We start from the raw sequence: 22,831 nt of genomic DNA, 5'->3' as shown, positions 1-22,831 counted from the left end.
TGAGTAAAGACATTTCCAACATCATTTCATTAGTTCGGCCTCTAACAGACGTTTACAAGTCTCTGGCTCTTTAGCAGCTTTACTCAGTGAAACAATCATGAAGTTTTCCTCAGTCAGACTCATCATCTCATCCTCCTCCTCACGTCTGCTTTTGAAGCCAACCTCACTATAATCCTCCGTCCTCCAAACCTCCCTCACCTTCAGCTGTTCTGCCCTCTGCTGGTTGAAGTTGTATCTCACAGACTGACATCAGTCCATCAGCAGCTGCTGTTCTCTGTCCCAGTGTCCCCCACAGCCTCCAACACCAACGTTCTGCCTCCATCATCCAGGATTTAACAGCAGAGCTGAGGTGACAGCAGCTTCTCATTACGCAAACAAATCTGTGGCTCTAACTTAAAAATTGTAATTAATGTTTTTGTCCTTCTGTCTTCATTACATATTGTTTGGACGTTTGTTGCATTGTGTACTTTTTTTTTTTAACTAATCTACTTTATCATGTGAAATATGCAAAAATGCAGCATTTTTGTTAAATATTCAAGTGCCCCATTACAAAACACATATAATCACTGGCAACAAATTCAATAAATTATTTTGCCCATAGATGTTTTATTGAGCACTTTTCACTGCAGTAACCTTCAAGCTAATTGTCATAAAAGTGAAAATAGGCAAATTTAATATTTACATAAAATGAGATATAACAGAAAACTAAAGACTTTCTACTAGTTAATTTTGCAAATAAGAAATTCAGCATTGTAAGATGTCTTTAATTACCAATGTATGTAAAGATCATCTGGAGAAACTACGAAATGTTCTCCAACACTTGTCCCACATAGACAATACAGCATCAACACAGGAAACACTCAAATAAAAAAAGACTTGTTGTCTCGTGAGAAATCTTTAAATTTCTATCAGTATAATGAGGGGTTGATGTGACATGATCACCATGTAACTACACTGTGGTGGGTTATTTCCTTGGTTTGTTGATGGCAGCGTAGATGCTGCTGGGATCAGTGGAGGCTCCACCCAAAGTGGAGGAAACTCTCACAGAGCTGTAGGTCACTGCATCATCATCATCATCATCATCAGCTTCATCTTTCTTCTTAACCTGGAAGGAAACAGCAGCACGTAACACGTAAACCAACAGACTGTGAGTCAAGCCTGATGTTGCTGCTGCAGCTTTTCTCTGCTCATTAGATGATGAACATTATGACACATGTTAGTCTGAAGGTGGCGCTAGAGGAAAGCTAAGAAGTTCCCCATGTAGAACCAAGCAGACAGCTCACCTGGACTTTACTGTTGGTCTTCTTGGTGAAGCTGATGGAGGCGTAGGAAACTCCATCTTCAGGATCAGTCTACACAGTGAAGACAACACAACAGCTGCTCAGTAACATGTGGATTGTGGGTTTCTGGTTCCTACTAGAACCATTGATCCAGCAGGCAGCACAACACAGAACAACATGGACTCATTAGTCCCAGTGGGTCTGATCCAGCTGCAAACAGTGATAATTTGCTAAGATTTCTTGTCCTCACTGTGATACTTTCTAGGATTATAGAAATTTAAACTCACAGCATTTTCATTCATCTTTGTTTTCCTCCCTGAAACAATAAATGAGAGAGTTTATTGCAACTTAAAAAGCTCAGATCAATGTTTATCAAAAATTCCTTTAGAAAAGGTTTATCGCTGAATTTTCTCACCTTTTTTTGTCTGATATCTTGTGACTGTAACAACAGTTATTACACATGCAGCCAATCCCACAATCACAATGATGAACAACCACCAGACTGGAAAAAAAAAAGAAACAGAAGTTTCTGTTTCTAATAAAAAACGTACATGTTATCCTGCTATTTTACTGATATTCAGCAGATATAATCTTTACAGTATTGAGCATCTTAAGATATTATGTTAAAACTTTGTTTTGGAGCTATTGTCATCAAAGTAACACACAAAAACTCAGATCACCAAATAATTACAATACATCCCACAGGAAATCAATTCCTGTACAATTTATTTTTAATGTAAATCAGCCAAAGCGTATTGAGACTTTGTTTTTATTAATGATGCATTACCATGAAACTTCGCGCAGTCATTGTCACCAGTGGACAGACCCCATTAATAACATTGGTAATAACTTCCAGCTGCTTCAGCTTATGTTACCCAGCTGCACTGAGCATGTGACTTAACCACACTTATGCTGAAGTGATGAATAAAATTAAAATAGTTCAATGTTCAATGCTTTTTGATATCTATCCTCTTATGAATACGAAAGTACAGTGTGTTGTTTTTACTGGGGGCAGAAAAGGATGAAAAAAGCCCGACTCTGACCAAACTGCTGGGCACATTTTAAATGTCTGTCCATTTCTGTGAATGTTTAAAGCCTGTGTCACACAAAAAATTAAGCCAAACTAACTGTAAGAACCTGATGTCTCTTAGTCAGGATGCAAATTTAACTTGGATGATCACAGATGCAGGAGGAGAGAAAACCGCTCAGATGCATAGTGACAAATTCTTTAAAACTAAAGCTGAAAGGTCGCAGGTTATGACCTTTAATCACCACCATTAAAGCACCAAGCTCTGCCAGCTCACCACAAAACGTCACAGTGGGCCGTGATCCAAACATCCAATGTTGTCTATCAAATGGTTTTTACCTTTGCATTTCAGTGGCTTAGGAACCTGGTGACTGCACGTGAAAGAGAAGTGGCATCTTATCGTGGCCCACGTTAGAGAGACAGAGACACAATCTATTGGACATCTTGTGTCCATCACATCATTTGACAACGTCAACATGAACACAGGGTTAAAGCAGGACGGACATACAGCACAGAAAAACTTCAATTACTACATCAACTACTACTACCATCAACTAAATTCGAGAAAACAAGTTAAAAATGCGATAAGTCACGTGGTTTGTAATAATGTAATAAACATGTGCAGATTATTTTTAAATGGGTTGTTGAAAAAAGAAAAAGAAAAGAAAACTAGACTTTCTAAGGTTAATTCCCTTGATAAATGTTTTATATTGTCACTTTATTGTTGCAGTATTGTTGGGTCATCTGAATTACTTTCAGTTGCTATTCATATCTCTCAAAGTTGATGATCTTGCAAGTGTACTTGCGTTGTGAGCAACAGAGAGTGAAACTGTCATATGGAACATACACTAAAAATGCCCCTAATGCAATTAGGGGCATTTTTATACACAGTAAAAAAGTGTCATCATAATTATCAGTGCTTATGATTTAGTGCAGCAATAACTTGATACCTGTCTTCGATCTTCTCATTGAAATAAGATCCCAGTTTATTTTGCCATTATAGCAACTTGAGATAATACTGGGATATCACTTCATCATAAGGATGCACACACAGAACTGAGACTGGGTAACACACATGTCCATTTTTGGACATCTGGGTTTACTGACCAGAACTATGTTCGTTAAACAATATCTATCGTATTTAGTAAAGGAGAAATCTGTAGAGTAAAACAAACAAACAAAAAAAGCCCAATACCTTTTAGGATTGTTGAACCGTCATTGACTGATGTTGTGATGTTGTCAGTCGTTCTTGTTGGTTTAACTGTTGCAGTGTCAGTGTCACCGGAACAAATGACATAAAGCAGTTAGATTCAACTCCTCGTGTTTAGAAGATGGCACCTTGCTTCCTGGTTTCATCATGGCGGATGAAACCAGGAAGCAAGGTGCCATATTAAAACTTCGACTCGGTCAATCAAACAAACGTTTTAAAAAGCTCATTGTGTTTTTTTCTCTCACCTGAGGACTGAGTTTGGAAGGTAAAGAGCTGCCTGTCAGGAGCCGTCACTTCACACAACAGTGAGTCAAACACTGATGACTTCATGAAGCCAGAAAGCTGAAAAGACAAAGTGCTGTAGCAGCCAGACTGGGATGTTGTACTTTTGTTATGACCTTCATCCACGTTCTCACTCCCATACGACCACTTCACTGTGTATTCACACTCCCCATATGTCCACACAGAGCAGTTTAATTTCACCATGTCTCCATCCTTTTGTTTAGTTACTGATGAGGAAGGAGATTTTGTCATATAGTTGTTTTAATATACTGTAATGTTTCAGTTTCTGGATCTGACAAACAGTTTGATCTGAAAACATTAGGATGGAAATACTCACTGGTAACAACAGACAGATAAATAAGTGAGTCTTGACCTTGTTGTTGTCCTGGTTCGTCCAACTGTCTGCAGGTGTAAAGACCAACATCTTCCCCTGTGATGTTCTTTACAAGCAGAGAACAGTTCTCTGTTACACTCAGTCTGTGTGATTTAGATTTGGAAATGTTTTGGATCTGTCCCAGTCTGATCACGTCTACTGGTCTTGTGTTTTCTCGATGAGTCCAGTCAGTTTTGTCACATTTATACTGATCTTCTTTCACCTTCTCACAAGGTAAAGCAAAGTCCTCTCCATGTCTGACAGTGTAGTAGAAATATCTTCCATTGATTGTGGCTAAGAATTCGAGCGATAAACATACAAAATAAATGAGAATGTTAAAATGAGTTAAGATACAACATGTGTCTTTAGTTTCTGAGACACTATATGTAAAACACCTGAGATTAATTAATAATAAATAAGCATTTGTAACGATATTATTAAGATGTTAGATGTTTGCTCACCTGTAAACTGAAGCATCAGGATCAGAAATAAAAACATCTTAATCCACCTGAATTCAGCCACCGTTCTTCTTTCATCTGTCTCCGAACTGGTGCTGGATGGATGTCGATTTATTTCCTGCAAGCACAAAGGTTTTACTTCCTCACTGTAACTTCCACAATATCTAAGTTATTTCTCTGACAGAATCAGTATTTAGTATTCAAGCAATTCAAGGTCACGTATATTGTGGATATTTTGTATATGGAGATTAAGAACATGCAAATGTGAAGATTATCCACTGAGCTAACTGTACTTCAGTAAAAATTAAAACTTGAAATTAGGTCCCACGCAGAGTAAACTGCAAATTTGTATAACGAGGCCTAATGAGACCATGAGAAATCACCTGATGCAGCTCAAATTCGACCTTTAAAAATATTAATTTCTGTTAGTGTCGGCACTACAAGACAGCTGCACCTACAGCAGCAGAGCAACAAGTGCCCGCTGTGTCCAGTCGCACGGTGCAACTGTGCTTCAGAAAGACCACGGAAACAGATGACTGAGAGGTTAAAGGCGTGAAGAGAGTTAAGATAAATGTTTGCATTAATGCAGCTCTGCTTTTATTTATGCAGCTCGGAAACAAACAGAATTCACGATCCTTTAAGATCGGCTGAGTTTCTGAGAATAGAGGGGGAAGTGGTTTGGTGAGAGAGTACGTTTCACAGCACAGCAGTTGTCTGTGTTCTACAGTGATTATATTAATGTAAAAGAACATTCACAGGAACATAGTGTCTACTTCATTATAGTGTAGCAAGTGGGACTTTCTCCATAATTTTATTGGTCTTTGTTCTCAATTCCACCCTCTTTGCGGGATTAGAATTACAGATTAAAAATTCCGCTGAATAATAAAAACATTTCACGTGTGTGAAACTTTAACTGTTTCATCAGACTAATGCAGCGAAGTCATCAGAGAGAGAAAGTGAAGCGTCTCTTATGGATCATGGCTGCTTAAAAAAGTGGTTACGGGGGTTGGAATTGACCGGACTGACTTCACCCACACGGCTTAATCTTTAACATTTATCAGGAGAAGAGCTGAACAGATGAGAAGAAAATGTAAAGACTCTTTCATTAAAAGATTTGTAGTCTGTGAGTGACAGCGTCCACTAACACAGTCTGGCTATTTATTGCAATGCTGGGTTCTGGTTAACTTTGGTTCAGTGCTGCCATTTGGAATAGTTTGGGTGAATAGAGTAAATTTAGTCATATGGTTAGATAATTAAACAGTCAACCAAGATGGACTTATTGAAGAGGAGACAACAAATCACAGGTTGGGTCATGTTCAGACGACTGCAAAGTTGCATAAAAGGCTTTTATTGCTTCACATCTGACATCGTCAGAATAACCTAGAAACGGACAAGAATGATAACTGTCAGCTGCCTGCACCTGGTTTCTTCAGTCATGTTTTGTGAGGGTGGTTCCTGTTTTGGGTTTGAGTATAAATAGAAGGGGTTTGAGAGACACGAGTCAGAAAAAGCTGCCAACATCCATGTGTTCTTCTCCGTGCCGGCATGTATTAAACTGAGATGGTTCATCACGCTGAGTTCTGGCTACAATTCTTCCAAGAGGGAACATTTCTATCACAGTAGTCATCCACCTCAGGTCACCCACTCACCTAACATGTAGGTCTTTGAACTGTGGGAGGAAACTGGAGGAAAGCAACACACTTATGTGGCTCCACCACCTCGACAGTCATGGTGATGACTTGTGGATGTTAGTTGCCTGTTGCTTTTCTGAGAACTGAGGCGGGGGTGTTTTGGTGAGAAGGTGGGTTTCACAGCAGCTCTGGAGGCTTCACCCTTTAACAGTGACCACATGAACAGATGCTTAACGCTGAAAGACGCCTGATGCTCAGTGGAGTTGTGTTAAAACGTCGGCTTCCTTTAGACTCTGCATTCAAGTCAATGCACGCAAAGAAACCGATGCGTGCACGTGTTTTTATTCTCCATTCGATTTCATTTTAGTGCTCAAGTAATGACAAGCGATGTCCGGCCAGCACATGGCACATGTGCAGAAATGCGCGTAGGTGCTTTTCTTCTTCTCGCAAAGTGTAGAAGCTGCAGATATAAAAAGATAAGGAACAAAGGCTCATGAGGCAAAGCTGATTGTGGTTTTACTGTAAGGTTCACAGTGTGTGTGTCACACCCAGCTCCAGTGAGTGTAAGTGTGTACAGTGTGAAGTGTGTGCTCACACCTGACTGCTGTGGTCTGGAGCACACATCCAGTAATGGTTTGCTCTGTGTTGTTTATCATTGTCCCAAAGACGTTTCTGGAAATAAGACCGAAAACAAAGGGGTTAGGTTTAGTTAAAAGACAGTGGTTTGGGACTTTAGAGGAACTTTATCGCTGTGATGGTTCCACAGTGTTGCCGAACGGTCGCGGAGAAAAACGCTGGCCTGCAGCGTATTTAGTGCAGTTGATCCTGCACTGGGATCATCGGCATCATGTGTCTGTGAACCAGTCAACATCCACTTTAGTCTGTCCACACTCAAATTTATGTCAAATTCATGTTGACATAAAGTTGCAGCAGCTGAAGTCATTTGGTACCAAAGCCAGTAAAAAGACTTCACCTGCAACTGCTCTCGGTTTCTTTGTTAAAATGACTGTGTGAGAACTGAATTCACACTCTACCAAATGTTATAGTGTTATGAAAATAACCAATGCAAAATATATTAAAGACATATACATAAAGTTTCCGTGTCTACGGCTTTTTTCAAGCTATAAAAAATAGGAGCCTGTGAGCAGTTTTTACACTCAAACCGTGGGTCTGCTCCTCTGCTTTTGCTTCTTCAAAGTCAAAGGAGCTTCCACCAGTTCATTTGTTCAACCCCTGATTTTAAATTGAAAGACCTGGAGTCCAAACAACTAGGTCTAAGTCCATAAGATGTAAAGTGCCTGAAGTTTGTTCAGCTCAAAACCTTTAGTGAACATAATGATCCGTTCATACAACATACTCACATTGGTAAAGTAAAATAACAAAACAAAAAACAAAAAAACAAAATAATCTTTCAAGTAATATTTCCAGAAACTGTTGAAGTACAAATACACTCTGGGCTGGAGTGTAATAAAATTCTCCCAGGGCAAATCTTAGATATGGACTTGATGAGAACAGGACAGATGTGGGTTCACAGTGACCTTTGACCTTTGCCACCAAAATATGATCGGTTCATTGTTTAGTTCTGTTGGACACTTGGCATAAAAACTGAGACCTGTTCAGTCTCTTTCTTCCCGACCGTAGAACCTTTGCACAGATATCCATGTTCCAGAGCGGAGGAATCCTACTGATGCTGGTGATCCTCCAACTTCACCTTAGTTTTTCTTCGCTATCTTTGTTAAGTTGTTTTTCTCGTCTTTGTTACCTGTAATTGTAGTTATCAACGGATTCTGTGAATGGAAAAGTTGAACTGCAATGAGAATCAGAGATGTTTAAACAGCTGACTTCTTGAAAATAGTTCACATTTTCAGATCCACCTTTAGAAATACAGTTATCTATTAACTCTCCTCATATTAACATCTTCCTCACTGCAGCTCACACTCCTCTCTCTCCTTAAATCCTCCCTCATCATCATCTGTGGTGCCCTCTTCTGGTTAAAGTCTGTCACAGGTTAAAATGAACGGCTAACGTCCTGCACAATACTCTTTCTGTAACACATCAAATACCACAAGAACACGAAAAGTACCATTTATTTTTTACAGTAACTAACATACAAGCATCAGAAAGGTGTCTACATAACATAATCCAATAAAAACAAGACTAAAACAAGACTAAACCGAAGTGTGTGCAGATTTACTAACTCCAATTAATTTCAAAGGTAGATTTGGTGGAAACTTATGTGCAGCAAATGTTTCGCTATAGTAAACACGAACCTGACAGTTGGAAGCAGTAAACTAAACTATCAAATACTCTACACCTGTTGGAGTATGTAGTAGATAATAAAGCATCAAGTTTCAATGACACAGTTTTGTGTTCGACTCCGGTGAAAAGACTTCAAAGTAAAAGCTCAGTTGTTATTAGTAATCTTTAACTGACAAGTTATGCATGAAAAATAGAAACTGTAAGCCATTTGTGTTATTTCATTCTATTTCATTGGTTAGTTTATGGTGGCAGAGGAACAAACATTCACAGCACCGTGTATCTTTAGTCACAACAGCAACACTCAGCATTTGTACAATTATAATATTATACATATTATCCATCCATGCTAATATTATATTCTATTATATTGTTGTGTTATATTGTATTATATTGTGTTATATTATATTATAAATAACAGGAAGCGAGCATTTTAGATCTATGTTACAGTAAACGAAAATACAAATTGTCTGAGAATAAAGTAGCAACATTATGAGATTAATCCAGATTATTTAAGGTAAATAAAACTGAAATATATTTATAGCAGTAGGTGATTCCTGTGGTGAGTTGATCAGTGGAGTCTGACAGAAGCAGAAGAGTCTCCAACATTTTCATACTTCACTGTTCCTTCATGTTCATCTTTATCTTCATCAACCTGTGGAAAACAGCACAACACACTTGAGATTGTGAGTTCAAACTAATCAGTGGAGAAACACAGAGCAGCTGCAGAGGAACAGCTGGAGTTCAGTGCCTTGCTCAAGGGAACTTCCCTGATGGTGATTGGAGCAGATGAGAGCGTCACTCATCCACTTTCCCAACACACACTGTCAGAGACAATGCAGGGATTCACACTCACAACGTTGCAACCACACACTGACCTGAACCACAGTCTCAACCAGGAAATTTATTATAGGTGTATAAATAATAAATGTAATTTTTTTGATTTTTTCTGTTTAAAAAATGAGCTTTAACATCATTAATGTCATTAAAACATCTCGTTAAATATTTCTAAATAACTGTTCTCACCTTTAGTTCTGCTCCAAACTTCGACTGTAACAACAATAAGGATCAGTGCTGTTAAACCCACAGAGACGATAATGAGCCTCAACAAACCTGGAAAAACAACCAGTGTTGTGTCGGACAGTTAATGGGTTTAGTTTTAAGTCATTTATCTATGTAACAGATATGTTCACAGCTCATATCCAGACAATATTCAGGGTTTGGTCACTACCTTGTAGTTGTGTTCGTTGATTGTCGTTGATTTTCGTTTTGTTTGTAGCTGATTCTGTGTTTTTTTTTATTGTTCTCATCGACGTACTTGTTGCTGTTTTTGTGTCCACACCTGTAAAAGAACAAAACCACAAAAAAAACTTCTGTCTTGATTATTTTTCCAAAACTAAACCGGTAGCAGGTGATAACTAGAAAGGAGCGACACTGAAATCACCTCGCTGTTTGGTAAAAGCATCATCGACTGCTGTTGTGTCTGTTGTATCCGATGTTTCAGTTGTTGCGCTTTTTTTGTCCTCATCTGGACAAACGAACAGTAAGATAACGCCTCATGTTGAACGTCGATGGTAGAAAGAATCCTTTAAACTTTGTTAAATAATAAGAGAAACCAATATTTCATGGAGCTCCTCGTATTCTTACCTGCTTTCCCGCCTGAGAACTGAGGCCTGAAGGGCAACTGCTGCACATTTCCTGTTTTGAAATCAGTCACTTCACACTGCAATGATTCATATTTTAATGAAGAAATGAAGTGAGATTCCATAAAAGACAAAGTTGTGTAGCAGTAAAACTGTGATATCGTCATGTCTTTGTCATATTTGTCCGCATCCTTGCCGTTAAACAGCCACTTCATTGTGTGTCCACAGTGTCCATACGTCCGCACAGAGCAGTTTAATGTCACCTCATCATTGGTCTTCTGTACACCCACTGATGAAGATGATGATATTGTGACAAATAAGTACAATCTACTTCATTTGTCATTCAGAGTAATATTGGTACTTCTGATTCATACGTGATTTCGTTGATTCATTAACGCAAACAACAGGAGGATGTTCTTTAAAAGGTTTTATTTTAGCGCTCGTTTTACATACAAGTACCTAAAAGTCTGCACAAAAACTGGGATAAGAGGTTAGATATGATCTACTGGCATCTGGATTTTGCTCAGTTCCCTCTCGTCATCTCAAGAACACAAACTTTAAAAGAAGCTGTAACAAGATAATTATCACTTATCCCGCGATTTTTATTTATTTTTTTTTATGTTGGACCCAGTGATCCAACAGGGATGAAACGTGTCTTTGTGCCTAACTCCAGCCAAACCACTGTGTTTGCAGTGATCCTGCATTTTTGAGTGTTTCAAGCAAAAAACAGCCCATGTATGTAATACAGTATATTATACTTGTGTGATGTAGTTTTTGAAAATAGTAATTCTGAATAGTTAAGTCAACAGTACCTCTGAAGTAAATTATCAAGTACTACATACAGTTATTTTTTAAGTGTACTGTACATGATTTGTTGAGTTTGCATACTTTTTTAATTACAGTGAAATAATTTGAATAAACAGCACATAAGAAAAAGTTGATTCAGGAAAAAACAGCCGCTATTACAATAAAAGGAGAAAGTTACTGCATTAATTTCAGATACTGCACGATTTTATATGTCAATGATGTATGTGACACACTGAACATAGAAAGAACGCTAGTGTGAAGCCTGTTTGTTAAAATAAATGTTGGCTCTTCGCTTCTTTATCAGGGGAAACACCAGGTGTCATCATCAGTTATATCTAAGTTGGCTAAGTTAAATCTAAATTTACAGTACCGACGGTTTTATTTGCAGATTATTTCATCATCAGACCAGTTTGTTGGTTTCGACCTACAACTACATTGTTTCTTCTACTGAACACGAGCAGTTTTGTGTTTCCAGAAAATACCATCATCATACCTCCATCATTTGCTGTTGTGCCCGTAGATGATTTTAAGGTGGTTTCAGTGCTGCTTGTTGGATTAGTTGATGCTGTTTTGGACGAATCAAACGACCACTTCAGTTAGAAAACACACAAATAAACCATTGCTGTAGGTGATTTAATAGATCTCAAACAGCTTATTCTATTTTCACCTGTTTTGTCACCTGAAGACTGAAGCCTGAAGGGAAACAGCTGCACTTTCCCACTGTTAGTATCAGTCACTTCACACTTGAATGAGCTGTAATTGTTAGACGTGTGAATAAAGTGAGAATCCAGAACAGTCAAAGTGCTGTAGCAGTTAATCTGTGACGGCTTCATGTTACTGTTATTCTCCTCGATCGGTTTGTGGTCAAACAGCCATTTAATTGTGTGTCCACAGTGTTGATATGTCCACACAGTGCAGGACAAGATGTCCTGGTTACCACTCTTATGCTCATTCACTGGGGAAAACAACAAGATCACAGTGATCAAGTTTGACATCCAAACGTGCACTACAGTGCACATGTTCTACCAACAGTATTTGCATTTGATCTTTTACATTTGTGCAGCACAGAGTTGAAATACTCACTGGTAACAACAGACAGCTGAACGTAAGCAGCTTCATCCTGTTGCTGGTTGCAGCTGTAACGACCAACATCTTCATCTGTGACCTTCTTTATAACTAGAGAACATTTCTCTGTAACACTCAGTCTGTCTGATTTAGAGTTGGGAATCTGAGATGTTTCAATCTGTCCATGTCTAAACAGCAGCTTTGCTGACCGGAGGTCTACATGATCGAAGCTCCACTCAGTTCTGTCACATTTCTCCTGACCATTTATGACATTTTCACAAGGCAAAGTGAAAGATTTCTAAGATTTCACCAAACATATCATGTTAAACACAAAATGCTGTCATAGCCTCAGTTTCAGAAGTAAAGTATAATTAATGTCATTATTAAAGTTATTTTTTTCTGTCTTACTTTCGATGTTAGATGTTCACTCACCTGTGAAGTGAATCATCAGGATGAGAAATAAAACCATTAGAATCCGTCTGAATTCAGTCATCGTTCTTCTCTGTCTCTTGTTCTCACTCTCAACTGTCAGAGTCTCTAAGCTGCAGCTTCGTAAACAGGATGAACATTGACTTCTATGTCACTGCCCCCAATTTAACTGTATAGTTTAAGTTCTTCCTATCGTCGACCTCGACTATATATGGAGTTTATTTAAGCCAACGTAAAGTTTATTTCAGACGATGGCATCATTCACACCCTGAAAATGGACAGAGGACGTCGAAGGTAAGAAGATTGTTATCTTCACGATGCAACATGGTGGGAAACTGGTGAGGTTATTTTTCACCTGCTGGTTCTTTATCTGATTTCTGAAGTCATTTCTTTCTTTTGTATCTAAACAAAGAGTATGCAACCTCGTTCCCAGGTCGACATCGTTTGGTATAAAGCAAATGTAAGTCAACAAATGGACGTTGAGTCCAGTTTATTTCTTACAATGACATGTTTGACCCCCTAAAAATAAAAAGACTGAAGACACTAAAGGTCTGAAGATCTATCTACATCCATCTGCAACTATCTTAAATGTTTTCAACTGGTCATTATTCTTTCTCACTGTAGAACATTGAACTCCAGATTGTTTGGAAATGGTTTCTCAACTCCTTCCAGATTGATGTGCAGCAACAGTTGCTTGTCTAAGACCATTGCTTATGTTTTGCTCATGTTTTTACACCCATTCTGCCACAACCCTCCCATTTGTGTCTGAGTTTGAGACCAGCAACAAGTTTGCCCTTGGTGGGGCCACACTCAAACCCACTGGCTCTGCATCCCAAACCAAAGCTCTACCACCGAGCCACCAGTATTAACTTCGTATTTGTTGCTCTTTGGCTTAATTCTTATGAACTAAATCATGGCATGGTGAAAAACGTTAATGTTCTTAATGCAGTTATACTGACCTGCATTAAGACCTGCTACCATTGGATCAGCACGAAAAAAGAATTTCAAAGAGGGGGTACAAACTTTTGCACATGACTGCAAGGTCTTTGACTTTCATATTATATGATCATGTGATTACTTGCTTAAAGACAGTCAATACAATGAAAATGCAGTAAAAATACTAAAAAGCTTTAAAACAACAACATCCTGATGATTAGATGGTTAAAATAATGTAAGTATGGCAAAGATTTGGTGACACTGTGATGCTGCTGCCTCCCACAGTTGCTTCTCTCTTCAGCAGGTTAAATCCATGTTGACTTGTGTTAAGTTCAGGTTAATGACTGGAGCTGTTTAATGCAAATAATCCGTTTTACAATCAAAGCACATGATAACATTTATTATAAATGCTTACATTTGAATAATATTTCAAAGAAAAGATAAAAGGTTCTGTTTAGAGTGAAAAATAAACTAAGCTTAACGCAAACTGGACAAAAGCATTTTAAGGCCGCGATACAAATGATCTATGATAAAAGAGCAAAATAGGTATATTGTGACAAAAATAGCATTTTTTTCCTCATAACACAGTATCCAGTTGCTTCTTTTCATATTTTATACATTACTTCACTGCGTACAATGTATATAATAAGTCAATTAAAATTAATTCATCATTGACCAAAAATGAACCAATTAGCTGCAGCAACAAAAATGTGTGTGTGTGTGTTTATGAAAATAGCGGTAAATGCTGAACGCGTAACCCACACGTTTATCAAATCCCTTGAATTGAAGCTGAAAGTCTTGACTTTGCTCACATGTTGAAATGCAAAAAGAAATTCTGTGATCCAATATTTATAAACCTGACTATGTATATCTAATGAGATAGTTCATTTCTAAAAGCTTCACATGCAAGATGATACAGTGATGAACCAGCAGCAGTCTGGCAGAAGCAGAATGGTCTCCAACATTTTCATCCTTCACAGTACCTTCATCTTCATCATTGTCAACCTGTGGAAAACAACACAAGACATTTGAGAGCAACTGGAGAGGAAATGTACAGGTGCTGGTCACATCTCGTCTTGATTACTGCAACGCTTTGTTGATGGGGTCACCGGTATCCACCATCAAACCCTTGCAGATGATCCAAAACGCGGCAGCACGCCTCATTTTTAATCAGCCAAAAAGGACTCATGTCACACTACACTGGTTTCCTATAGCTGCTCGCATCAGGGTCAAAGCTCTATCTCCGGCCTACAGGGTGGTCACCTCAACAGCTCTTGCTTACCTCAACTCACTCATTCAGGTCTACAATCCTTCCCGTCCGCTGTGGTCTGCCCATGAACGGCGTCTGGTGGTCCCAGCACTGCACAGAAGACACCAAGCAAAACTCTTTAGCTCAGTGATCCCATGATGGTCATCTTTCTATGCACTTAAATCTATTCTATCTGGGATAAAAGCATCTGCTAAATGACTAAATGTAATTGTAGGAACAGCTGGAGTTCAGTGCCTTGCTCAAGGGAACTTCCCTGATGGTGATTGGAGCAGATGAGAGCGTCACTCATCCACTTTCCCAACACACACTGTCAGAGACAATGCAGGGATTCACACTCACAACGTTCCAACCACACACTGACCTGAACCACAGTCCCAACCAGGAAATACTGAAGAAACTGATGTTTGTAGAACAAATCTCACAAACACTGATTTATTCTGAAAAGTTAATTCATGTATAAACATTAAATGACCTCATTTTTATCCACCTGTGTTTTATTTCCTACAAGACAAAATATTCAACCTGAAATATTATTTATGTACAGTATAATGTTTGTCACTGACTGTTCTCACCTTTAGTTCTGCTCCAAACTTCGACTGTAACAACAATAAGGATCAGTGCTGTTAAACCCACAGAGACAATAATGAGCCTCAACAAACCTGGAAAAAAAACAAACATAAAAGACATTTTGTTACAGAGTAATATTTGTTTTCCTTTTTTAATGCTGAGTTGTTACCTTGTAGTTTTGTTGCAGCATCACTGGTTCCTGTGCTTCCTCCTTGGTTTGTGGAGCTCTCAGTTGTATATTCCGTTGATTTAGTTGTTGCTGTTTTTGTGTCCACATCTGGAGAAATAAAATAAGTCAATAAAACAACTCACATTACGTCTTCAGTCAGACCTTTAGCTCTGGTCCACATGTGGACTGTAACAACAATAAGGATCAGTGCTGTTAAACCCACAGAGACAAACATTAAAAATATAAACATAAAAACAACATTTTGTTACAGTTTCGTTAAAAATCATTGAGGTTAAAGAGACAAATATCACATGTGCTCTTTGAAAATGAGGATAAACGTGTTAAAATATTTCTATTTAACGACTCTTTGATATGACAATTCTTCTATAAATTGAGCTTAAAGTCATTTTTCCCAAGAGATATTGTGTCCACATTTTGTCATTCAGAGTAATATTGGTACTTCTGATTCATACGTGATTTCGTTGATTCATTAACGCAAACAACAGGAGGATGTTCTTTAAAAGGTTTTATTTTAGCGCTCGTTTTACATACAAGTACCTAAAAGTCTGCACAAAAACTGGGATAAGAGGTTAGATATGATCTACTGGCATCTGGATTTTGCTCAGTTCCCTCTCGTCATCTCAAGAACACAAACTTTAAAAGAAGCTGTAACAAGATAATTATCACTTATCCCGCGATTTTTATTTATTTTTTTTTATGTTGGACCCAGTGATCCAACAGGGATGAAACGTGTCTTTGTGCCTAACTCCAGCCAAACCACTGTGTTTGCAGCGATCCTGCATTTTTGAGTGTTTCAAGTAAAAAACAGCCCATGTATGTAATACAGTATATTATACTTGTGTGATGTAGTTTTTGAAAATAGTAATTCTGAATAGTTAAGTCAACAGTACCTCTGAAGTAAATTATCAAGTACTACATACAGTTATTTTTTTAAGTGTGCTGTATATGATTTGTTGAGTTTGCATACTTTTTTAATTACAGTGAAATAATTTGAATAAAGCACATAAGAAAAAGTTGATTCAGGAAAAAACAGCCGCTATTACAAAAAAGGAGGAAGTTACTGCATTAATTTCAGATACTGCACGATTTTATATGTCAATGATGTATGTGACACACTGAACATAGAAAGAACGCTAGTGTGAAGCCTGTTTGTTAAAATAAATGTTGGCTCTTCGCTTCTTTATCAGGGGAAACACCAGGTGTCATCATCAGTTATATCTAAGTTGGCTAAGTTATATCTAAATTTACAGTACCGACGGTTTTATTTGCAGATTATTTCATCATCAGACCAGTTTGTTGGTTTCAACCTACCACCACATTGTTTCTTCTACTGAACACGAGCAGTTTTGCGTTTCCAGAAAATACCATCATCATACCTCCATCATTTGCTGTTGTGCCCGTAGATGATTTTAAGGTGGTTTCAGTGCTGCTTGTTGGATTAGTTGATGCTGTTTTGGACGAATCAAACGACAACTTCAGTTAGAAAACACACAAATAAACCATTGCTGTAGGTGATTTAATACATCTCAAACAGCTTATTCTATTTTCACCTGTTGTGTCACCTGAAGACTGAAGCCTGAAGGGAAACAGCTGCACTTTCCCACTGTTAGTATCAGTCACTTCACACTTCAATGAGCTGTAATTGTTAGACGTGTGAATAAAGTGAGAATCCAGAACAGTCAAAGTGCTGTAGCAGTCAAGCTGTGACGGCTGCATGTTACTGTTATTCTCCTCGATCGGTTTTTGGTCAACTAGCCATTTAATTGTGTGTCCACAATTTTGATATGTCCACACAGTGCAGGACAAGATGTCCTGGTTACCACTCTTATGCTCATTCACTGGGGAAAACAACAAGATCACAGTGATCAAGTTTGACATCCAAACGTGCACTACAGTGCACATGTTCTACCAACAGTATTTGCATTTGATCTTTTACATTTGTGCAGCACAGAGTTGAAATACTCACTGGTAACAACAGACAGCTGAACGTAAGCAGCTTCACCCTGTTGCTGGTTGCAGTAGTAACGACCAACATCGTTATTTGTGACTTTCTTCATAACCAGAGAACATTTCTCTGTAACACTCAGTCTGTCTGATTTAGAGTTGGGAATTTGAGATGTTTCAATCTGTCCATGTCTAAACAGCAGCTTTGCTGACCGGAGGTCTACATGATCGAAGCTCCACTCAGTTCTGTCACATTTCTCCTGACCATTTATGACATTTTCACAAGGCAAAGTGACGTCATCTCCATCTCTGACGGTGATGTAGGAAAATTGTTGATTTGCTGTTTTTAACAAAAAAGCTAATTATGATAAAAGTCCATTTTACAATTAAAAGCTTGTAAATGTGTCAAATTTTTGGTTTTTCAGAATTTACTAAACTTATCGTTTTGCACACAAAGTTTTTTTTGGAACCGTCATATTTTTGATGTTAGATATTTACTCACCTGTGAAGTGAATCATCAGGATGAGAAATAAAACCATTAGAATCCGTCTGAATTCAGCCATCGTTCTTCTCTGTCTCCTTTGTCTCTTGTTCTCACTCTCAAATGTCAGAGTCTCTGAGCTGCAGCTTCTTAAACAGGATGGACATTGACTTCCTGTCACGAAGAACACGTCAACACATCACTTTTTTTTATGTGATGCCGATACTGGCTTAAAGCACATTAAACACTGTGGCATTTTATCTTTTATCTAATAGTTTTGATGATGAACTAGTGAGGTGACTAAACTTCATCTTACTAAAGGTACAGCAGGAGAAGAAGAAAAACAGTGTGGAGATAAAGGACAAAGAGAGAATCTAATGACTCCAGTCAAAGTTAAATACCTTTTGGTGAAAATGTAAAACCAGCTGCAACAAAAGGTAAGACGGCAGGTTTTCTCTACAATTACACAGATTAGCAGCTCAAACTGCGTCTTCAAAAACACCAATTCAATACAGCTCAACTTTAAATAGCTCCAATTCACAACAAAGTCATCTCAAGGCACTTTACAAAATAAAGTGCAGACTATACAAGTACGTGGAGGCAACCTAACAATTCCCCTTTGAGCGAGGCCCTAGGCAACAGTGGAGAGGAAAAACTCCCTTTAAGGGAAGAAACCTCCAGCAGAACCAGGCTCAGGGTGGACGGACATCTGCCTTGACCGGTTGGGGAAAGTGGAAAGAGGAAAGAAAAAGAGCAACAAAAGCAACAACAAGACATCGGGCAGGTTGGTAGGAATAAGACACACAGCTCCAAAGCCGGGGACACCTGCAGAAAGGGACAGAGAGAGGGAGACAGGGAGGGACAAAGACAACTACGGGAGAAAACACACAGAGTTAATGTCATACAGTGGTGACAAATAAATGTCGAGAGAGAAAGGAGCTCATTGCACTTGCGGGGGTCCCCCAAGAGTCTAAAGCTATAGCATCATAACTGAGAGGTAGTTTAAGGTTGACTGAGCAGCTTTGAGTATAAGCTTTATTAAAAAGGGAAGGTTTTAAGTTTAGGCAGAGGGTGTCTTCTTCCTGAATCTGGACTCGGAGCTGGTTCCACAGGAGAGGAGCTTGATAGCTGTGGTCTGTGGACGACTGCCTTACCAACTGAGCTACCGCCGCCCTAGAATGACTTTATCTGTACGAAGCACTAAATTGGATAGAAATTCTGAAAAAACCCTGAATAAGGGACTGGAGGATGGTACACAGTCAGAAATACAAGTGGTTTTTGAGTTTTGCAGTTTGGGTGTGAGAGTAAGAGAGAGCAAGAGAAAGAGGCACTCAAATGAGTTAGAACTATATTTAGGTCTAGGTTTTATTGGTAAGATAGAGAGGAAGATTGCTGCTACTCCTCCACCTCGGCCTGTGCTTATTAATATAACTTGGGGGGGGGGGGGTTGACTCATTTAGACTTCCTGCTGCAACCAAGTTTCAGTTAGACAAAATTTGATGATCATTTATCAAGTCATTAACCAACAGGGATTTAGAAGAGACAGATCTGATATTCAATAATCTACATTTAATAGTTTGGATCTGTATGAGTAGTATTCTTAACTTTTATTAGGTTATGATCAACTCTCCTTGTGTTCATTTGTGGTTTAAATAGTTTAGGTGGTCGTGGAACAGACACAGTCTCTATTGGGTAAAGAGCAGTGTAGTTAAGATCATAAAATGCATTAAAATAATAAAATTCCCTGGGAGAAAAATTGGAATCCATAAGAGCAGCATTTTGTCTGTTTCTATAAACAACTCAGACTGTTCATACCTGAGGATGTAGGAGACGTGATCACATCAGAGCCACAGGTGTTTCAAATGCTCACTCAGTCACCGGAGACTCTGAGGACAATGTTCTCAACATCCGTGGTCCCAGAAGGTTCGGGTGCAGTCCGTCTTGTTGGAAGTACTGAGGACGATCCCAAAAAAGACTGAAGTTGTCTAAGTAACAGAGTCCGTGTGCGGAGACTGCTGGTTGGAGCCATGTGTGCAGGCTGAGGAGTCTGCAGAACCAGCCAACACCGCGACCCAGCGTGATAACTGGGACCGTGTGTCACGACTTTTGTTGCCGTAGGATGTTTTTCTATCAGGTTTGCAACTTTCTCCGCTATGTCACTGACGGTGGCTCCTGGAAAGCAAAACAGTTTTTGCTGATTTTAAGCGGACTTCTCTAACGATGGAGTCGCCAATAATCAGCATGGTCGGACCGGGAAGACGATTCCTCTCTGGAGGCACGGTGCTGGTGGTGGCACGTCCGGTGTGGCGAGGCCCGGTCAGCTTGCCCCGACCGCGCTGTCCGCGGAAGGTGAAGCGGCCACCTGGGGGGACCGAGGCGTCTGGCATCTCACTGAGCGGACAGTCGGAGTGAACCGCTGCCGGGGCCTTTCCAGCTCCTCAAGCAGAGTGAACCGGTTGTTCACCTGGACCGGGGAAGGTGGTCCGATGGACTGTTCCAGCACCGTGGACCGGTTGACCACATGGAGTGCGGCAGTTGTTGTCCGGTGTCTTCTTTTAGCCGGCATCCAGGCCATTGGTCGCCCCACTGGGCCAGGAGACCGCGGGTTGGCACTGTGGCTCCAGCGGAAGGTTACAGAGCCAGAACAGACTGTTTGGTCCATGTAGCTCGAGGTTTCAAGAGCTGAGGGGGGCTTCGCCTGTGCGAGGGCAACGTTGGAAAACTCCAAGATAAGTGTTTTTTTGTTTTTTGCTTAGTTCGCATTCCAAATGTTTGATAGTCTCTTGCAGTTGCGTGAAAACATGTACACAGTTTGCACAAACCGCCACTGACACTACGGAAGTGATCAACTTTCAGCGTCACCACTGCGCGTCCCCGTGGTTTCAGAAACCTCGGTGTATTTTTGACAATCACATGTTTGACACTCTGAAATAAAAAAAAGGGAAGATAAATGTGTGAAGAAAAACATTTCTATTAATGCTTCGTCCTTTATCAAGCTGCTCGTTTCATTCTAAAGAACTGCTTATAATATATCGAATTTATTCGAAAAATGGACATCTGATTCACATAGTAGCAATTTCAAGTCCTTTTCGGAAATCAATACGAAACCAAAAAGAATAAAAACAAGGACCCAGAGCAATAAGAAACACGGCCACAAACAGCTGAAAATGATTCAGTCAGAGGGAACTTTTACATATTGTGTCAACTATTGTTCGAGCTCATACTTTTTACTCATAACAGAGTATTTCTACAATGTTGTATTGTTATTTGTGCTATTAAAAACACAATACATACTTGTACAGAGAGCGGGCGAAGTTTATAACAGCTTTTATTTTGAAAATATTTTTTTTGCAGATTTCGGTTTCCGGTCGATCTGCGGGCCGACTTCCACACTGCTGGCGGCGCGTGTGGAACACGTATTCTCCGTCGTCCCGTCCGACCAACCGGCAAATTATCAAACTTTTAGTCGCCTTTTTGTTTTACAGTTTCCTTGTTCACACCGGATACATTTTAGCAGCTGACAGAAACCTGCCCGGCGTTCACATTTGGTGTTTACCAGCATTGGTTACATTTCATGAGCATCGTGTGCTGCTTGGCGCGGCGTGCGTTTCACGTGGACTGAGGAGCTCATCACCTCAGCGTGTCCCCCATCAGTTCTCCGCTATCAGTCGCTAGCATTATTTGTCTTGAGTAAAAGATTTCGAAGATGGCTACCTTGTTTCTAGAGGACGGGACGACGTTTGAAGGCCGCCTTTTTGGGGCAAATGTGTCGGCGTCGGGGGAAGTTGGTGAGTCTTTTCAAGCATTAGCTAACTTTTGTTTCATACTGCTACTTTAGCTAGCTCATGCAACTCCACCTGCGTAGATGGGTAAATCCTCGTACTCTCTCTGTTGTGAGTTTATTTCTTCTAGAGGTGTAATATTGCTTCCTGCAACGTGCCACGAAAGTGATGTATCAGAGTTGTAAAGCGCCAAACTCATAAAATACTTTCTCCGCTCCCCATAGCAACGTGTCACCAAACTCCATTCAAACATCCGTGAATTGAAGTCTCTTGTTGCTTGCGCGTTGACCACATGACATCGTCTTCTCCACCCTCACATGCAGATTAACCAAACCGCAGCATTTCCTTACAGCACCAAACCACAGCAACTAATATGAATCACTTAAGTAGATTTTAGCATTAAACTATGTTGCAATAACTTAATCTAAACGTGGAGCAACCATGCCGATTTAAAGATTAAGCAGTATTGATTTTATAAAATGCCTTACTTTGGTCTATGAGCCTCGTGCTCGTGCCGATAAGCTAGTGGCCTTTCAATCGATGTAATCTTTAACGTAGCTTGGTGAGAGAAACTGTCTGCAACAGAACAGAATGGGTATCTGCTGGTTCCAAAAGTTATTTCAGGCCCAGCGAATAGAAATGTACACATACAAGTGATTAGGATGTAGTGCAACCAAATAGCACAACATAAACCATCAACATATGCCAACCATTATAAAACATTTAATGTTGCTCACAATGTTTGGTCAGTGAGTGATGCATAGTGTTAGCACGCAAATGCAGTTGTTAGATGCATGTTGTGTTTATTTTAAGCTAGTGCAGTGTAAATGTGATGTACTGATGAATATCTTGTGTGTACAGTGTTTCAGACGGGTATGGTGGGCTACCCTGAGGCTCTTACCGATCCGTCCTATCACGGCCAGCTGCTGACCCTAACCTACCCTCTGGTTGGAAACTATGGTGTACCAAAGGACGAGGAGGGAGAGTTCGGCCTGAGCAAGGTGAGCAGTTTTTGAAATAAAGGCAGGGAATATTGTTTTTATATTGCTTTGTTACTAAAACAATGAAGCTGTGTCCACTAACTCTAAAGTCTGAAAACTATTAAAATCATTAAGTTCTTTCTTCGTTGTGAAAAATACAAGCACTGTTGCTTATCCAACAAGTTCATAACAGCCACATTTAAGGTTCAAGTCAGACTTA

At 39.5% G+C, this 22,831-nt stretch overlaps 2 protein-coding genes and 2 long non-coding RNA genes across 10 annotated transcripts in view; 1 reads left to right on the top strand and 3 right to left on the bottom strand.

Annotated features, from left to right (window-relative positions):
- Positions 1–3,768: 3,768 nt before the first annotated feature.
- Positions 3,769–4,746, bottom strand: LOC137102191 (uncharacterized). The gene is made up of 3 exons (XR_010911209.1): positions 4,634–4,746; positions 4,137–4,466; positions 3,769–4,026 (listed from the first exon to the last, which is right to left on the bottom strand). It is a non-coding gene; the product is annotated as an uncharacterized lncRNA (long non-coding RNA).
- A 3,600-nt stretch (positions 4,747–8,346) lies between these two features.
- LOC137102189 (uncharacterized) lies at positions 8,347–21,281 on the bottom strand. 7 transcript variants are annotated; one of them, XM_067481421.1, is made up of 10 exons: positions 21,144–21,281; positions 19,665–20,774; positions 17,871–18,023; positions 17,391–17,708; positions 16,975–17,262; positions 16,801–16,872; positions 15,404–15,511; positions 15,240–15,326; positions 14,680–14,757; positions 13,540–14,402 (listed from the first exon to the last, which is right to left on the bottom strand). In XM_067481421.1, the coding sequence occupies exons 3-9, from the start codon at positions 17,929–17,931 to the stop codon at positions 14,690–14,692; spliced, it is 1,002 nt and encodes a 333-aa protein (XP_067337522.1). In that variant the 5' UTR covers positions 17,932–18,023; positions 19,665–20,774; positions 21,144–21,281; the 3' UTR covers positions 13,540–14,402; positions 14,680–14,689. The 7 variants fall into 7 exon arrangements, 3 of the variants coding, with proteins under 3 accessions (XP_067337524.1, XP_067337523.1, XP_067337522.1); XM_067481422.1 differs by having other exon boundaries at positions 13,539–14,402; positions 16,987–17,262; positions 19,665–21,212; XR_010911205.1 differs by having other exon boundaries at positions 16,736–16,872; positions 19,665–21,220.
- LOC137102190 (uncharacterized) lies at positions 11,155–12,421 on the bottom strand. The gene is made up of 3 exons (XR_010911208.1): positions 12,051–12,421; positions 11,635–11,922; positions 11,155–11,532 (listed from the first exon to the last, which is right to left on the bottom strand). It is a non-coding gene; the product is annotated as an uncharacterized lncRNA (long non-coding RNA).
- The window catches only part of cad (carbamoyl-phosphate synthetase 2, aspartate transcarbamylase, and dihydroorotase), a 21,574-nt gene continuing 19,993 nt past the window's right edge, over positions 21,251–22,831 (top strand). The window contains exons 1-2 of the mRNA XM_067481420.1: positions 21,251–21,637; positions 22,493–22,632. Of these exons, the coding sequence (XP_067337521.1) occupies positions 21,556–21,637; positions 22,493–22,632 (222 nt within the window). The 5' untranslated portion in view covers positions 21,251–21,555. The remainder of the gene's footprint in view (positions 21,638–22,492; positions 22,633–22,831) is intronic.

This window comes from Channa argus, chromosome 17, assembly GCF_033026475.1.
Source record: "Channa argus isolate prfri chromosome 17, Channa argus male v1.0, whole genome shotgun sequence".
Taxonomy (NCBI): Eukaryota; Metazoa; Chordata; class Actinopteri; order Anabantiformes; family Channidae; genus Channa; species Channa argus.
Note: the sequence above shows the minus strand (reverse complement) of the source record. Positions and strands in the feature narration are given on the sequence as shown.